The sequence below is a fragment of the Halyomorpha halys genome, unplaced genomic scaffold (genome assembly GCF_000696795.3).
Source record: "Halyomorpha halys isolate HHAL.00 unplaced genomic scaffold, Hhal_1.1 Scaffold542.1, whole genome shotgun sequence".
In the NCBI taxonomy this organism is placed as follows: Eukaryota; Metazoa; Arthropoda; class Insecta; order Hemiptera; family Pentatomidae; genus Halyomorpha; species Halyomorpha halys.
Window position 1 is genome coordinate 39166 of NW_027105041.1, and position 19383 is coordinate 58548.

Below are 19383 nucleotides of genomic sequence, written 5' to 3' on the forward strand. Positions count from 1 at the left end.
ATAGCACTTTTGTCAACCCCCACCAGTTTCCCAACGATGGCAAGCAGCACTTATATACCCATAAAAATATAATTAGATGTAGAGCACGTTTTCGAGGATTATTTCAAATATTGAGCCCCCACATCGAGTCGAAATATAAATAGTTGTTGCTAAGGACAGATGTTACAAAAAAGAATATTGCAGCACTAGGAAAATAATTATAGATGAGAAGTAGATTAAAAGAAATATAAATAGAGGTTTTTAAAAAAAAAAAAAAAAAAGAAAAAATGGTGAACTGCATGGCAAAGTAAAAAGCGGATTTAGCTATTGAAAACTACGGTTTTATTATTATAATATGCTAAAATCAATTTAGAATTATAATAGATTTGCGTGGTGCATCAATCCGAACAACCTAGGTGTTTTCATCAATTTAACTAAATGAAAACAAATATATTTGTTTGTATTTATCGATGTTTTTGTGGGGATAATTACAACAGGCAACGTAATCAAATTGCGTTCTATTTAGTATCACTAAGCTCTGCCTCACACCATGTACTAATGAATGCAAAACTGGACCAGAAAAATGTGCGACTTGTTTGTGGTTCGAGGACAAGGTTATACGGTAAAACGAGTTTCGTGGTGCGATGGCAAACAAGCAGCACCCCCTACTCAATGGGGGCTCGTCCGATATTATGTAAGAGCCGGACTATATCCTCAGGGTGCCGACTTGTTCCACCTCAGAAATGTCTAAGCACAACGAGTGGATGATTCGCGCGTCGGCGATGGCGCGGAAGAGCGACAATCCCATCCGCCAACTAGTAGAAGGCCTCAAGTTGGAACCTCATCCAGACAAACCCATGATTGCGTTATCTATAGGTACGTCGAGGTACAAATAATAGTGAAATTTATAATTTGTTTTTTTTAATAGCTATTAACGTAATACTTTTGTAACGTCTGTATTGAATCTCAAATTCTGGGTGTTAGTTGGTTTAATGATGTGGCTTTATACTGAAAGGTTTAATCGAAAAAAAGTCAGTTCAAGTTGATTCCATTCAGACAGAAAAAAATATTAAATATTAATTAAACAAAAAAATCAGCCAAGCCCATTGGTCAGTATTCCTCCCTCACTACTTCTATCTTCTTTCTTTAGCATTCACTTATTTTCTTTGTTGAAAGTTTCTTTTTCTGAAAGTTATCCTAATTCGGAATATTTCTATTCTGTAAGTAATTACGTATGTTTCAAGATAAGTTTGGGAGTAAATTCTACGGAAAAAGTCGTTTCTGAAACATAAGTGTATCCAGGAAATTAGTTTTTGGCATAGTAAGCGACAGACAATAGTTGATGAAATTTTATAAAATATATACGAGACCATGTCTACACTAGTGGATAGAATATGATAAAATTTAAGCTAGACCATGGCAAGCGAAAGTAGATGATGGAATCTGATGAAATTTGAATTAGACACATTTTACACTAATCTCCAACTTTCCTCTGAACTAGAGTCAGATTAGAAGATTTGTTGAAATGTAGATGTTATATTATAAAACTGAGTAAGTAATTTTATTCGATTTCATTGTTTTGTATCTGGATTGGAAGCATTCCAGGAATATTTATTTATTTTCCACTCTTTACGGCACATTGGAAAAGAAGACAATTTGTAGTTATTGGATGTTACGTTTGACTGTGGCAACAACACAGTGAGTAAAATGGCATACAATTTTAACATAAGCTGTGTGCGGGGTGTGCAGTTTAACTCAAAAACATCCAAGTTCCCTGAGATACTAGAGAAACCGAAAGTGCCCATGCCAAAGTTTAGCCGAGCTTTTAGGAGGAAGTATTTTCTTAGGAAATTCCCTTTTAGGGTAGTTACATAACGTCTAGTCAATTTCTCAATTGTATCATCCCAAACTATATAGTCTTCCATTTGTTGAGGTTTTCAACAATCCCCACCCCTGGATTATCAAAAAATGAACCTAGGCTCATGTAAACATGCTTTGCCCCTTCTTGTCAGAGACTTTAACAGCGTTATGTAAAGTTTACCTGAGTGTATGTTAAGTTTGTTTTACAAATGTAAACAGGCTTTGCCCCTTCTTCTCAGAGACTTTAACAGCGTTATGTAAAGTTTACCTGAGTGTATGTTAAGTCATGTAAAGTTTACGTGAAGCAGACAGTCCTCTGAATCATTTCTCTGCCTCTGTGAGGTACCGATCCAATAAGAGGGAAGCATAGTTTAGGATAACATCTTTATTTATAAGGATCACGAGGGCTACCTGAGGCTGAAAAATGCCTTTCTTCCTAGCCCACATGACCATTCATTGCATGGCCACTCTATCTACTACATATCCTAAGAAAGGAGATACAGTTAAGGATTGTTGACCGAGAATATTTGCTTAGATTCTATTTGAAAAGTGGAATTTGTTCGATACTCGATAATTCTTCTCTGGTTTATCCCCTCCTAAAACCAGTTTCAAGACAAGTTCAGGTTCAAGGCCAAGGTAGACAACACTCAATACTGATGAAACCTTAAATTTAATTTTCTAACTTTTTAAAAGTTTATTTTGTCTTTAAAAATAATTTTCAATGTCTTCTTTTATTTTTTAATTCTGCTGGTAACGTTTGATTGAGTCCTGACATAATTTTTCAGAGATAAAAAAACTCTGACAAACCCTCTGAAGCCTTCTTAACTCTTAAGTTGTTAAAACCGACCTTAAGTAAATATGACGCACTCTATGCAATCCAAAACCATTTCTTTTGTGATAGAAATACAAAATTGTATTATTAAAAAATGAAACTTATGAGGCATACTTTCGAAATATAAAAAATGTTAAATCGATGCTACTGTCGTCAAGAGAGGATTCTTCGGACAAATCATTCCTGACTTCCAAATAGTTGAGCGCTAGTTTTTGGCTTGATGCACTCCAAAACTATTGAAAGTTTATTTATAGACTCTACAATCGTTGAAGGTTTGTGAATTGATTTAACTTTCTTTTAAAAAATCATTTATTTCTCGATTTATAGTTATCTTTGGGTATACCAAATAACACAGTTGCTGGAGCTTTTGATGATTTGCAGAAAAATCTGGCGTTTTAGTAGAAAGGAATTTGTTTGTTGCATGTTCGAATTGTTTGTAACTTTGAGCAGAGATGGGTTATTATAGTTATAAAAATGAACAGCAGTTCTAATGAAGTCTCATAATGACTTTATACGAAGAATATTATTTGATCGTATGTTATATTACTTCCACTATGTATTGTAAAAAGATATTTCAAATAGATTCATTACAACAAAACGTAAGCCTTGGCTTCCATAAAAAAAAAATTAATAAACAATAGGGTATCGTTAAAAATTAATACAATTAGATTAAATGATTCAAATGATTTGTAAAGCATCATATAATTGGGAGCACTATCCAAACCTAAAACTCTCTCAAATAGTAGCTGAAAAATGTCGTGGAAGATGGCGCTTTCTCATTTGCGCTAATGGGGTTGTTCAGATTGGGCCAGATGATGATAACCAAAACTTTTATTAAAATAAGTATATAATAATGTAGTTCATTAATGTCATTGAATAATGTATTATATTAGTTTATAGGAATATAAACAACAGAATAGTTCTATACACTGAATCACTCTGCTGTTATAAGACCAAACCCTTTTTCAAAACATTGTGTTGAGTTACAAGTGAGGAAAACTGCGTTTCAAGCAGGCAAAGAATGCGGTTTTTTGAAACTGGTTGCCAATTAAGGATCTTGTTGTTTTGTTTTCTTTACAAAGACTCGATACTTAAGTAATAATATTTTTCCCACAGTAAGGAATACATCCAAAATATTATAAAGGAAATCATCACTAATATCAATCAATATATTATCTAAAAAACATGTCATTATTCTTTATTTTCTTATATTTAAATAATTAAGTCCATATTGGAGAATATTCATTGTTTTTCATAGATCTATTTGTCCGTTCATTTTTTTTTCGAGCTTTAAGAATAAAATTGTAAACATTCCTAATCATATCATCATATTGCAAATTTTCTTAATACGTTTTAACCGCACAAATCAAGCTATTTTGTCTGTTATTCCTTCCTTGTAAATCACCAGTGAAAACCCAAATGAGAATAACAATAATATTTAAAAATTTAGCGCTCTTCACGCAACTTTCACTCATTACTTTGATTTGAAATCCATCCTTTCACATTTTAAAATACAAATTTGTTTATTGTGCTTGATGCATCCAGTAAATTCAGTTTAATTGTGTGTTTTACGTCACCCTTCATTATCTTCTACCACTTAATACGTAAATATTAATTTTTCTAAAATCTTTGGCTTTCCAGCTTTGGCTCCCCTTTATTCTGCAAATGGTTTTTAGCCTGAAAAAATATTTTTATTTCAGTTAATTATCTAATTCTCTCATATTTACATTTATCCAATTTCAATTACTTTAAACATTGAGAGATGCGTAATTATTTAAATAATAAAAGGTACTAAAGTGGAAATCGTTTTGAAAATTCGGCATTTATACCCTGTCTGGCTATTTCAATCAGAATAAGACATTTCTGATATTAAAAACCATTCAATTTTTCCCGTTTTTGAGAAAGTTGTAAAACAGATTTGTATGAGAAGATGGTTGGGAGTGCGGTCAGTAAAACCTTATTCATTAGTGCCAGCGTTTCGGCCGGAATTACAAGCCTTCATCAAGGCTGCTTGGAAAAGATCTTAAATCCAAGTCAAAATAATGTAATAATAATCATATAAAATAGATAATATAAATGACCCTTTCGGTAGGTCGATTTTAGAGAAAAGGTTGTTGTAACATATAGGCATATACTAAACTCAATACATACTTTCAGTTTCGTAAAAATTTTCGTCTCTGAGCTAGGTTGTTCAGACTCTTGAACCATTTTGCAAGATTTGGTAATTTGAACTTAGGGAACCTCAGGACTTTTATTTCCATTGAAAAATCAGATCATTAAACTTCCCCTTAGAATTTTATATACTTCATAAATAGCTAAGTGAAAGTAAAAAAAAAATTGTGAAAATCAATTAGCAATAATATTAGGATTTCTAAGATTTAAAGAGAAACTTCTTGAATTGCTCATAAAATTTCACAAAGTTTGACTTTAAGATACTGCAATATGTTTAGTTTTGAAACTATATTTATTCTTATGTAAATGAAATACTTATTTTAGTCACGTCCATTTTTTTAATTCTCATAATTCAATTTAGTACCGAAGCACTTTTCCCATTCCTTAAGGGGTAAGGGGCATGTTAGATATCTGAAAGACGCATAATTCAGTCAGTAGGGGTTGTGGGTAGTATATTATTTTACTAACGTAACTATAGTGTTTCACTAAAATAATCTTTAAAAAAACAATTAACAACTCAAAAAGTCTTAATTGAAAATTTTTTTTTAAACTACAATCTATGATTATTATAAAATATAATAATCCGGAAAACTTTCACTTCCAAGTGAATACAGTAATTTAGAATCAGATGACCAAGTTCGTTAGCCATTGCACATTGTATCACTACAATTCAAATCGAGAAAGATGGGAACAAGGAATGTACATTAAATGAAAGAATATTTACTAATGAGATCAACTTTATTCTTATATCAGCTGTAACATACATGATCAGGAGGGAGACACGTGTTCGACCGGCCGACCTTCCCAGAAGCACAAGATCTTCCAGACCAGGAGACATTATTCTATAAATAACCAGTCTGGCCGACAAACCCACCATATCAGCGCATGACTATCACGAATAAAATTCATAGTTTTATTGCACCAATTTCTTAATGTTACAAAAGTTTAATATCCATCCAAAAACTTATTAGTGGAGTTATAAATTCTAGGTTCTTGACTTATAAAATGAGAGCAAAGTGAAAATGGAAGACAAATCTGTAAAAGAAGGTGGAGGAATTTTCCATGAGTTCGAACCGGTTTTGCAGGAGAAACCAGGATCTATTCTGAGATATAAGAATAAAAGTTTTGCGAAAAGTAAAAATGAAGTCAGCCCTGACATATATCTTGATGAGCGAGAGAGAAGTAGCATGTGCCGAGATGGCTGTGACATCCCTTAAGTGAATAAAAAATAGTTTTAAAAACAGTTAGCAGTTGCTACTCACAATAAAAAAAAAGTTTTATGTAAATAATTAATCAGTATAATAAAACTAAAAAAATTTCAGAACTAATCATTAGTGCAGACTAGTACGCATCACAGCTATAATTAACTTCGAATTTCGATATTACACTTTATGGAAATATACATTATTATTATTCATTTATTACTTTCAAAGTAAAAAAAAGACTATCTTGTTCGTAACAGCAAATAGCAAATAAATTCAATATAATACTGAAGTCAGAAGAAGTATAGAATTATCGGGTTTCGATATCATTCTTCTTGAAAATTTATATTATTACTAGAACATAAAGAATTTTAAGGTATCCTTATCAAGACTATATCGTAAAGTTAATACAATTTTTAAGAGTTGGAATAAATATGGTTGGTTAATGGGATAATACGAAACACAAGAGTAGAGGTTTGAGGTAGAAAGGGATGAAGAATATAATTGATAAGTATGTAATCTAAACTATAAGAGCGTAGATGAAAAATTATTTTGTTTTATTAATACTAAAAAACAAAAGGTAGCGTGGTGCGGCACCAACTTCAAGGAACTGGGTTCGGATCCGGCTGGGCAGAAAATTGTTTTCTTTAACACTGTAACCGTGAGTCAAACCCGTGGGGCCCTCCTGGGGTCCACATAGCATCATAAATTGGGTACCATTAAGTGGTTAAAAATCTGGCGGTCGAGCGTGATTCTGACCAAATAATCTTCTTGCACAACCGTAGGTCTAGCAGCAGTACTTCCTAACAAAGTACTGAACCCCTGACCCTACATGGGATGTAGTGGTACAGATTTTAATTTAATTTTAAACAAAAGTTACTTACAAAAGGCAGTTCTCCAAAGGTTCTGCTATACATTTGCCATATCATGGCAAATTCCAGTAAGTGCAAGCGTGTAGATAGGTTATTTGGATTGGCTGGTACAAGTTGGTTTGAATTTGTTGTAGACCCGTCGAGTGTCGGTTTTTGGGCATAAATCTAAGGGCGTTTGGGCAAGCGCTTATGCTACATCGATATGTCGTTGTTCAATTAGTATTCATAAAGTGCCTCTACACCTTCACCAAAATAGCAAATTCGCGCATTACCAAGCTTGTGGATGGGTTATTTGGATCGGCTTGTTCAAGCTGGCTTGAATTAGCGGGAGACCGTTCGTTTTCAGTTTGTATTGTTTTAGAACTGCCAATAGATGAATATTTGTGCTCTTCTTGTTTTAATTAATGAATTTCCCCAACCTTTGTATTGAAGAATTAACTCTTGTTTAAGGTTGTATATTTTAAAATTCTATCGATTTGGTATAAATACATTGTTTCAAATCTTGTTAATTAACTTTAGCAGTTTATTTTTTATCTAACATAGCACAAATACATTTTTATGAAGATATTATATGTCCAGGTAATTAAATTAAAAAGTTTCTGATAAAAATTCTACAACGAAGGTTGAATTGATAGGTTATGTAGTACCATTTTATATCAACATTTTTCATCCCCAACCAACACTGCTGATATTTACGTTTCATTTTATTTCGCTCATCTTTATTTTGTCGAAAAAATCCAAAAGAACAGAACAAGCGAGAGGATACCGACGTTAGTTGTATACTTTGTTTACCAAGCATTGATACAAGTCATTCTGGATTTACGGGAAATGGCAAACGTGTAGATCCAGCATTAGCGGTTTATTTTTATTTATGATAGCACAAATATACATTCATAAAGACATTATATGTTAGAGTAATTAAATTAACAAGTATATGATAAAAATTTTAGAACGAAAGTTTAATAGGTTATCTACGACTATCTCTATGATTTTTTTTTTATCATATACTACTTTGCTATTTACGATATTTAAATTTCCTTTCATGAAGCCTATTTATTTAATTCCTTTTTATAATGAAAATCGGAGGTAATAGCCAACATAAGACCGATGTCCACCATGTTTGCCCCTCTGGAACACAAAAGCATATGGAACCGAAGTTGCTTTCTTTGTTTACTAAATATTTGTAAATATTCTGGATTTATGGTAAGTGGCAAACTTGTGGGTCCGGCATAAGTCAAACCCAATTCACATGAAAACTGCCAATTCTAATGAATTGATGTTTTATATATATGTATCAAGAAATATATATATAAAACATAGATCCATAAGGACGGTCGCACTGGAACTGTCAGATTTGTTAACCCAATTTTTATATTAAAAGACTAATAATTTATTTTTTAATTTTGGGGTAAAATAAAATACATACAACCATTTTTCAAATTTTGTTAAAAATTTTAAAGCAGAACGAAATATAATTTTTTCAATAAAAATACTATTTAAATCTAATTTGGGAATATATGACACCCTTTGCTTAATATAGTAAGTGAACTTGAAAATTAAATTGTAAGTAAAAAATAAATTACAAAAAAAAAAAAAAAACTAATTACTTATTAAACGTTAGTAATAATCAGATTAATTCTAAGAATAAAAAAATTTGTATCAGATTTTTAAAATATTGTTTATAACATGTTTTTATTCTTAGAATTAATCTGATTATTACTAACGTTTAATAATTAATTAGTTTTTTTATCCTGACCTTGTATCAGATTTTTAAAATATTGTTTATAAGGTCAGGATCAAACTAAATTATGTGTCTTAACTATTCCATTGAATAGCTGGAGGGTGGGACCCCCAACATTCACTCCATCTAGATATTTATAAAAAACAACTGAGCTGATCTTTTAGACTCAGTAATAGGATAGAGTGTTAAAGTATAATACTTCATATCTATAACTAGCAAATTTAAAATAAAATTGGAAAAAAAATTAATAGGTAATTTGATGTATTCATTTAATAATAGAAAATATATTAATGTCAAATTAAAAATTATATTGAATTATACAAATCTGTCCAATATAAACTACAAAACAAAACCTACTTTTAAAATCAATAGAGCATATTAAAACAAAAACATGTTCGTATTTTAACTCCTTATAAGATCCATGATCATCATCATACCAAAGGTCCTTTACAGAACATGATGGAACATCGACTACTATAAATATTATTGTTTAATATTAGTCTTCTATACCCATCGTTCCTAGAATAAGGCTCTTATTGTATAATGAAACTTCTATTAATAGTTCAATAGCTTCCTACAAAAAATTGTTAATACAATTTTTGTTAATTACCTGTTTTTTATTCTTAGGAGATCCAACAATCTTCGGAAATTTAAAGCCTCCTACAGAAGTTTTAGATGCACTGGTTGAAAGTGTTTCATCACAAAGGTACAACGGCTATGCTCCTTCTGCTGGTAAGAAAATTGAATAATATCAAGTTAGAAAATTACTTTTCAAATATTTATTCACCGAATATAAAAACTAGTCATAAAACTAATTTATAAATTTAAACATAAGTAACAACTTTAACGAATATTAATCATAAACCAGAAACCAGGAAAAAATATTTGTACGTTCATACCTATAATATTCTAATATATACCAACAATATAAATTAATGATGCAATATTATTCACTTCAAAAATATACGAAAAATAAATGTAAAATTATATTTCAAATTATTATTATTGTTATTTTTTTTAGGTCATGAAGAAGCAAGAGCTGCAGTTGCAAATTATTCTTCACATAGCAATCAACAGATTAAACCAAAGGTAATTATTTAATTTATTATTACAACAAAAAAAAAAGAAAAAAAAAAAGCAAGATGGATTTGTATATAGAACACTGGCATCTCATGCTGAATAAGTCAAGTTCATATTCCGGACTAATTTCTTTTTATTGATAATGTTCCTAGGTAGAGATTTCAAGGATTTTTTTTGGGTGGGAACCATGGTTTGATAGATATTTCCTCAGTCCACTTAACTCAAAACTAGACATTAATAAGAGAACAAATTAATATATTTCCACCTTCTCCCACTTTTTAAACATGACAAGTGCTTACCACAGTCCGATATTATACAAGTATTCACAACTAATAAACTGTTATATATAGAGCTGCTATTAATAAAACAATTTACAATTAGTTCTGCTCATTCACTTTTGGTTTGGTTTTCTTCTTCTGTGCCAGTGGCCCTCCAGGGTCAGACTTATAAACTAACTTATTTTTTATATGTCTTAATATTTTAAGATAATGCAGCTACTGTCAGAAAATCATTAATTTTTTTAAACATAAAAACATCTAATTTTATTGTGAACAATTTATTATATTATTTAATGAATTCATTATTCGTTATTAACTTATCAGTATTAATAACTTAAATAATTTCAGTCAACAAAACGTTTTACTCTTATCTCCAATTAATGAGATATTAATTCTTTTTTTTTTTTCATAAGTGAAAATTTTTGATGACCAGTATTGGTGTAGCACTTAATGAAGTGTTTGTTTACTATCTGGAAGGATTAAAATGTATTTCACGGCTAACTTTCGAAAGATATGGATTTCAGAACCAATAAGTTGACAATGAAAACCCCATTGCTAACAGCTTATGAATTGAAAACCACAAAATTCCATTTATAATGAGAGGCATGAAAGTACAAAGACTTCAACAATACATCAATAACTAGGCTACTACTGTTTAGTAAAATTGAAATAATTAAATCTGGTATCACGTGTATGCATTTTGTAAAAACACTTAATAGTTTTTCCAGTAAAATTTACTAAAATAGAGTTGTGAGGTTTTTATACTTGATATGGCAAATGTAGGGTATAGCTATGTATTCTAATTATAAGATGTATTTGTTGTTGACCATGAATTTTATATGAGAACAAAATGGTTCAGGAGTACTGTTAGTGGAAAACACAAATGATTTTTACTTACAAGTGTACTCCACTGACTGCAACCTAGACTATCTTCTCCTCATATTATGCTAATAATGTTTAATGTTTCATTTATTAATACCTTCGGTAGATGTACATATAGTAATCAGTCAACTTTTTTTTTCAAATTCTCACAGAATTTATGTTTCAGAATTCCCTAAAGCCAAAAGTTATTTTTAAAAAGATCATTCAGTCATTTTCATCAGCCCTTACTTCTAAGGACCGATTTTTCATGAGACCTATCCAACTGATTTTGATAGTTATGATTTTAACAGATTATTCAGACTTATAAAGATGAAAAAGTTCAAAGAAAAATTCATCTAGGGCGAATATAATCAAAGACTTATACAATAAAATTGTGAAAATGATTCATTATTATGAATTGAAACCGACTTTAAGTGATAGTTTTATTTATTTATTTTAATATAAAGAACGAAATGCATCATTTTTGGAGGTAGTTGATTACATACCAAAATATTAATAAAGAAAAAAACAGCAATTTTAAAAACCTTTTTTAGCATAAATTGTCTTAACTTCTTTCACTCTAGTAAATCATTTTTCAGAATCAAATGCAACAATGAAAAACTTTTTTTTAAACTATCAAAGCCATAAAGAATATATGAGGCACAAATTGTTTAAGAAAAAAGTATATTAGCATTAAAAATTTTAAATGCTTTAGAAAAACTTCAGAAATTAAACTTACCTTTTAAACTGTTTAAGTAGAATTTATTAGTGTTACTTAAAAAAACTAAGTAAATTATTTACCAGAGTAAGATTATAATAAGTTTAAAGAAAATCTAAGGAAATTATCTAAATAGTTATCAGGTTGGTATGGAAGCATCTACTGTAGAATCCCGATTATCTAGATATGCCAAATCCAAAATATGAATTATTTAGAACTTTTGTTTTTGTTGTGGTTTTTATTTTTTTATATATTTTGCATTTACCTTACACAAATTTTATTCCTTTCTCTGGGTAATTCATAATTTGTTCTTAACATTTCATATTTATGTATTAGTTATAAATTATGTAATTTTGCTTTTAAATTTGAGAGGCTATGAATGAGAGTCTATCCCTGAAGGGAATGAAGAGGCTATCCCTGCCAATAAATTACAGATGAAATGGTTGCCACGCATTGACATGTAAGAAAGAGTGAATAACATAAGCTAAACAAATATTTCTGATAACATATTTATAATAAATTAAACGCTTTAAACTTTTCAAATTATATATGTATGTTTTGAGGGGATATGACACCCATGCATGGTGGAAATGGATCCTAGAGCTCCCAGTTCAAAACATGGTTTTGATTCCCATCTGAGGCCTTACAGCTTCAAAGTAGATGCCAGGGGTTGGCAAAAAGAATCACTAGGCCCACTTTCCCCTACCAGTTACCTGTACTAGTACCAGAACATATGTTTACAGTAACAAAAATATATTGAATATCTATCTAATTAAATATTTATTTCATGCAAGTTGCAAATTATTGTAATAAATGTTATTAACATCAAACATTTAGTATTTGCTGTTCATAGTAGCTCTTATCCAGATTTTTTTGTATGAATCTTGAGTTGCCCTAGCCACATCATTTCTGAAAAATAGATTGCTATTGAACATAACATACAGGCAACGTTTGACTAATTTTTATAAATATATTTAAAAATACTTATCTATGATCAGCTTAATATATTTTGTAAATATTAATTTTGTGATTACAGCACTAAATGTCTAATCTAGGTCTATACAACATATATCAAAAACCAAAGAGAATTTATAAATAAAGAATTGCAGAATGTGGTCAAATTTTTGTATTTTCACGAAACTATAAAATTTACACTCACAACGTCTGGGAGATTGACCATCGATATTATTTTTAAAGTGGAAGCATTTATCCATTAACATGTAAAATACTTAATAACGTTAAGCTTTGAGATTTAATATTATTTATCAATCTTAACTAATTAAAATTTCATTTTGCTCCATTGCAGGATGTAATTCTTTGTTCTGGTTGTTCTTCAGCTCTCGACATCTGTGTTGCAGTAATTGCAGACCCAGGACAAAACATCCTCATCCCCTGTCCAGGTTTCCCATTATATAAGACCCTCATTGAAGGACTTGGCGTTGAGGCAAGATATTATAAATTACAGGTATGCTGTTATTTGATATTATTTTCTTTTATCTATTTTTATGTGTATACTCAGTAACATTATGTTCTCTCAAAATTCAAAGAGTATTGTTCACTTATTTCAGATCTTTGCGTCAAATATCTTTAACCCATTTTTGACCAAGGGTATATTTCATATTTCTGGATTGTATAATTCTAGGTTTTCACATTCACAGCAAATCTACTTAAACAATTATTACATCATCATTGACATTTTATTTGCTAATATAAAATGCTTATTTAATGTTTTTTTTATGGTTTTTCCTTAAATATTTTTGATTTACATGAAATCAATCAATCGTGTATCTGGATGGATACCTATATTCTGATATGGATGGATACCTACATTCATCTTCACAAATTAGCTACAATAAACTTTTCTAAAAAATTTTATTCCCACATTATCTCACCTAATTTAAAACTTTTTCAAATGTAATTTATATTCAAAACTGTTTTAAGACACATTCTTTGGTATGACATTGTATCTAATTAATAATATTGTAAAAAAGTTTAAATATGCCAACAATTATAAAGATTTTATTACTTTTAAGGAAAAGCTGGACTGGGAAATTGATCTAGAAGATCTTGAAAGAAACATTGATGAGTCAACTGCAGCAATTATTATTAACAATCCGTCTAACCCCTGTGGATCAGTTTATAGTAGAGAACACCTTCTCAACATTCTTGAAATAGCAAAAAAGCATCAAGTACCAATAATTGCAGATGAAATATATGAACACCTTGTAAGTTAATCCAAATTGTACAACAAAAAAGTTAAATTCACTCCAACAAACAACTAATAAAAACTCACATTCCAGGTTTTTGAAGGAGAAAAATTTATACCCATATCATCTCTTTCAGATGATGTACCAATTCTCTCATGTAGTGGTCTCACAAAAAGGTAAAAACTACTAAAATAATATATTTTATTTTAAATGTGGAATATAATATAATATGTAAAACAGAATTGGATGTTCCTTTTTGGATAAGATGGAATATTGACATTTCTACCTCCATTTTTTTAGTTTTGAACTGTTTAACTTTAACTTTATTTTGCTGCACATAATGGATAAATAGACTTTTTATTTATTAAAATTACATTACAATTTTTAAAATTACAAAATGTTGATCATTTAAATCTTCAAATGGCTTTTGTTAATAATTAACAATGTTTTATCAGTGTTATATCAAAAGTCCACTCTTGAGTTATGAATTTTATAAATTACTACCTGATTTATAATTTTAACTTTATTCCCCCCAAAAAATAATGATAAATGCTAAACATACCCAAAAGCTCAATGCCAATTCCACCAATCACTGTCTTAACATTTCTGCCCACCGAATACTATCCAAACCTAAATCTACAAGATATGTTTTAATGAAATCCTTTTACTGATGCTTCAGTATGTCCCTCAGATGTTTATCATTCAGCTCAACATTTATTATTTTTTTAGGTATTAGTTCAATAAACTTTCTTCTGAGGTCTAAATATCCTATGCAATACTTTATTTTTAAAATCCTGATGGTATTGTTCTTCCCTTAATGTAAGTTTTGCATCCCTAAAGAATATAGGAAGGATAATAGATTCGTGAATTCTAGCTTTTGTTTTTGAACAATGATTAAGTGGCTAATCAATGATTAATGACTATAATATAATTAAATTAAAAAAAAATAACAATGAAGCTAAACTATTTTCTAATCCATAAAATGAAGTTTGTGTACAATTCCCCTAAAATGCTTATAAATTGTTACATAGTTTATTTAAGTGTTATTTATTAATCCAGCAGGAGTGCCCTACTGTTTTGTCTTCTAAGAGGTATCCTGTTAGAATTTATCTTATGGTTGACAATTTGTATAATGTTTTTATATAATTGGATGCGATGATGATAAAAATCTATACGATTACTTTCAACGTAATTTGAAATTGTACATTGTAACTTTCCACCAGGGGCTGAAGAGTTCAGATTTTGTAAAAGAGTTAGGATCGTCTTGCTTTGGCTCATGATTTAAAAAAAGAAATGCAGGAGGTGTCCAGGTGAGCAAAATGCTCAAATGAGAAAAAAGAGATGTCATGTTAGGAGTGTACTGGTGATGAAATGCTCAGTTTTAGCATTGCGGGGAGACCAAAGCAAAACGAATTGAGTATAGGTGGGAAGATAAAAGAGCGGTTAACATAAATAATTGGCATTAATAACACCAAAGGATTAAGGAAAGTTAACAAAACAGATGAAATACTAGGAAAATATTTCTCAATATGAGCAAAATACTTAGGGCTGCCTACAACTCTCCCAGGTTAAAAACCAGTTAGAGGTTATATTAAAATATAATATAACCTCTAATTGGTAGATGGCATTATCACAAAAAAGTATTTTGTAATAATTACAGGTTTTTGATACCAGGATGGAGAATGGGTTGGATCATAATCCATGACAGAAAAGACATTTTTGATAAGCAAGTAAGTTAAATGATTCATTTTTTCAAAAAACTTTAATCATCAAGGGATAAAAAATTATCTAAAATATTTCTTTCAGATAAGAGTAGGCCTTCAAAAGCTTACTCAAAGGACTATAGGAAGTAGCACACTTATACAAGGAGCATTACCGCATATATTATCAAAGACTCCAGAAAAATTTTATGAAGACACAATAGCAGTGATTCAGGTTAAACAAAATATTAATGCATTTTTCTATAATGAATTTATTATATGAGATATAAATATATAATTTTTTTATTTCATGTTTCAGAGGAATGCACAATTAGTTTATAAAAATCTTTCACAAATAGAAGGTCTGAAGCCAATTATGCCACGCGGTGCAATGTACATGATGGTAAGCTTAAAAAAAAAAAGGACCCTTTTATATGATCATAGTTCCACACAGAACTAAATAAATTCCTAAGTAATGTACTAACAAAAATCCTTGAAAAACGTGTTACTACTTTAAATTATTTAGTTTTATATTGAACTGGTTTCTTGGCTCCTGTAATAAATAAAAAGATTTAAACAAAGGAATAGTGATCTAGTGAGACTAACAGTTCTATCCGATTGTATTACATGAAATGTTATATCAGTGCTAGAGGTGATAAAGAAATTATAAAGATAAAATGATAAAGAAATTAGCAGAGTATAAAGTATAAAAAGGCAAGAATTGAATATGGCATGATTGTTTTAGAAGAAACTAACAGAAAATTTCTTTGTTTTTCTTCCCTGTTTATAGTAGATAAAAAGAAATTTTTAATATCAGGGGTTTATAAGAGAAAAGTGACTGATTTCTTATTGATGGACTATCCAAACTGGAATTTAACCTTTTTTTTTGTTTTAATTTGGAGACTAAAATGACTTTTAAAAAAATTGTCCTTCTATATAAATTTATAATGGGAACTTAATCATAAAAAAAAAAAATTGGTGCGCATCATACAACTTTCACTTACTAACCTCCCCAAGTTTTGTGCAGATTAGTGGGTTATGTTGAAGCTAATGCTATTTTTGTGCTTTTCAAAAAAAAATCTGGAGAACAGGGAAGGCAAAAATCATGAACTTGAATCATGAAATTTGATTGGATATGAAGAAAAAAACTTATTACTCAGTTGAAATTTATAGGTATCAGTGGCAACCTCCTCTCATGGATTCGACTTTCCTGGGACAGATTAATTAAGGTCCGCTATGGTAGTTCAATGTCCAATTATTGACAAACCAAACAAGGATTACCACAGGGCTCTGTCTTAATTCCATATTTATTCAACATAATGATAAATAACCTAGTTTTAAACATAATGAATAGTTATTCTGCGGTCCAAGTACTTCTTTTTGTGGATGATTTGGCAATCTAGGAAACATTATAGTCTTGGCAAGGAAACTTTAAGAACTGCTGCTTTAGAGGAAAAGTTTTTGATAATTTGGCATTTAAGCCTTGTTAGACTAATTAAATGAGGTTAAGACCCATCTGGTATTAAAGAGCACTTAATTGATTCACCAAATTTAATCAAAATTGTTAGAGTTGTTTTGGAGAAAATTGAAACATTGTGAAAAATCGAATCTTTAAATTGGCACATCCAGTCGGTCGATTTTAGTGAAAATATTGCTGTTACATCCCAGACCATATACCCACCTTAAATATTTAATTTCAGTTTCTCACAATTTTTCATTTTTGAGCTAGACTGTTCACACACAGACACACAAATCATTTTGAGAAACTTGGTTATTTAGACTCCCAGGGCTTCAAAATGAGAAGTTCTGTTGAAATCTTGAATTCAAAATTTTCCATAGTCACAATACTATATACATTATCCCTTACAACAATAAATGTCAGATCACCTCTTTCAAGGTCTTAGACTATTGTATTAAAAAAATGAGTGTTAAACTTTAACTGCACATTAGACTCTGGGCTTTTATGAAAAGATAATTACAAAACATCTCTTGAAAGAATTTTATTGAAGCTAATGAGTATATTTTGATTAATTAAAAAAATCATAATATTTCATTTGAGAAGCTGAAAATCATTATTTTTTTTTCCTTTTCTACTTTTGTCAGGCAAAAACTTTTTATCCATAGCAAAACTTTAAGTTCATTTTGGAGGTAACAACAAACTTCCAAGCTCTATCAATTTGTGGCCAGAAGCAATATGATCCAAAAGATTTCATACTTTGACTTCTTGACAAAAATAATTTACAAGTTTTGTTCAAAGGGTATTTTGTTAGAAGTTGGATGAAATGTATTTTGATCTGGAGCTCCTCATTCCATAAATGATTGGTGAAGTACAACAAAACCTAATATTGTTAATCTTCATAATAAATAATTATTTCTATAATTGCAAAAAAAATAACTTAATTTATTCTTCTTTACTATATTTCAATCCAGACAAATTATCATTTGATTTACCATCACAATCAATTATCCTTCATTTATATTCTTTAATTTATATTAATGAAGTACATATAATATTTATGTTAACAGTTATCTCAGAGTCTATAAACTAAAGTAAAAGCAAAAATATCCGTTCAATATGAAATATTTAGTGCAAAGTGATAGACTATGGTGTGCGTATAATTAGGAATTCTGTTCTTTTATTTTGACATAGTTTATGTTTTCATTACAGGTGCGAATAGATCTCGATAAGTTTCCTTCCTTTGGAAATGGATTGGACTTTGTTACTAAATTAGTTTCAGAGGAATCATGTTTTTGTCTACCTGGTGAAGTAAGTATAGATTAAATAACTAATAATTTGTTAAAGAAGCATGACTGTTTAATCAAATTACTTTCCATTGCCACTTTTGTTTTATTTCCTACAGCCTAGATAAATGATCATTAACACAACCTAGATTCATAACACACAGACAATATCAATTGCTCATTTTACAAATTTGTTCTAGAAAAAAAAGTTAGACAAATATTTTTCAATTAAATGCTTCCCAAAATAAGTACACTTAAAGTTGTAATGACTAATTTCAGATAAATGTTATGATTTCATAAATCTTTAAATGTTAGAAAAAATCTTACTTTTAAATCATTTTTGGTCCTTATTTTCATGTTGATACATCCAAAACTGAAACAAGACATAAATTACTATCAGTTATTGCTTGTTTAAGTTCTTGCGTACTGGAATTTATATATACTGAAACAAAATAAATCAAAAGAAAATAAACTATATAATTGTGGAAAGTCACCACATTCAACCAACTTGTCAGACTTAGTAAAAAATAAATTGACAAAGCCTTAAAAAAATAATAATTATTATTATTATTCCTGAACTTTGCTAACTTTAAACATGATATGGTGTAATAATATACACAAAAGGTACTCACAAATATGTTGTGAAGTATTTTATTTAATAGTTGAAGGGGTAAGTGGATAAAGGGGCTATGTAACATTTTTGAATCTTTAGTGTGGATGAAGGGGGTAGGTGTGTAACTAGCTAATGTGAGGTACTCTAACCTCAAAATCCACTGAGATACCTATATGTATAAGGGGCTTTGTAAACTTTAAAACATAACAAGTACCTGCAAAAAAAAAAAATTAACTTTGTTTTCTTAAAATTTACTATTTCTAACATAACCCCTTCATCCACTAACCCCTTCAATGATCACAATAAATACACTTTAATGTAATGTTTCTTCACATTGTTCCAGTGTTTCAATGCACCAGGATATGTCAGACTGACTTTGAGTCCTCCAGGTGAAATGTTACAAGAAGCATGTACAAGAATAGCAGCTTTTTGTAAAGAACACTGTGTGCCATAGTTTTCAGTGTACAATAAATTTAAAATGGTTTTAGTAACACTAAATGCTCAAAAATTGAATTTTTATCAAAAT

At 29.8% G+C, this 19383-nt stretch overlaps 1 protein-coding gene and 2 long non-coding RNA genes across 3 annotated transcripts; 2 read left to right on the plus strand and 1 right to left on the minus strand.

The window, feature by feature from the left end:
• The first annotated feature begins 692 nt into the window (after positions 1-692).
• LOC106684088 (tyrosine aminotransferase) lies at positions 693-19355 on the plus strand. The gene is made up of 11 exons (XM_014425952.3): positions 693-855; positions 9286-9390; positions 9680-9747; positions 12902-13060; positions 13629-13820; positions 13896-13978; positions 15463-15532; positions 15609-15737; positions 15822-15905; positions 18171-18269; positions 19201-19355. The coding sequence occupies exons 1-11, from the start codon at positions 723-725 to the stop codon at positions 19309-19311; spliced, it is 1233 nt and encodes a 410-aa protein (XP_014281438.1). The 5' UTR covers positions 693-722; the 3' UTR covers positions 19312-19355.
• Positions 3902-8031, minus strand: LOC136795942 (uncharacterized). The gene is made up of 3 exons (XR_010843645.1): positions 7941-8031; positions 4823-4986; positions 3902-4348 (listed from the first exon to the last, which is right to left on the minus strand). It is a non-coding gene; the product is annotated as an uncharacterized lncRNA (long non-coding RNA).
• Positions 9755-12496, plus strand: LOC136795943 (uncharacterized). The gene is made up of 2 exons (XR_010843647.1): positions 9755-12055; positions 12159-12496. It is a non-coding gene; the product is annotated as an uncharacterized lncRNA (long non-coding RNA).
• Positions 19356-19383: the final 28 nt, after the last annotated feature.

Excerpts from the sequence above, each read along its gene's own strand:
- LOC106684088 (XM_014425952.3), top strand. The coding sequence starts at position 723 with ATGTCTAAGCACAACGAGTGGATGATTCGCGCGTCGGCGATGGCGCGG. Across the intron at positions 856-9,285 it reads CATGATTGCGTTATCTATAG|GAGATCCAACAATCTTCGGA; the intron begins GTACGTCGAGGT and ends TTTTATTCTTAG. Across the intron at positions 15,533-15,608 it reads AAGACATTTTTGATAAGCAA|ATAAGAGTAGGCCTTCAAAA; the intron begins GTAAGTTAAATG and ends TATTTCTTTCAG.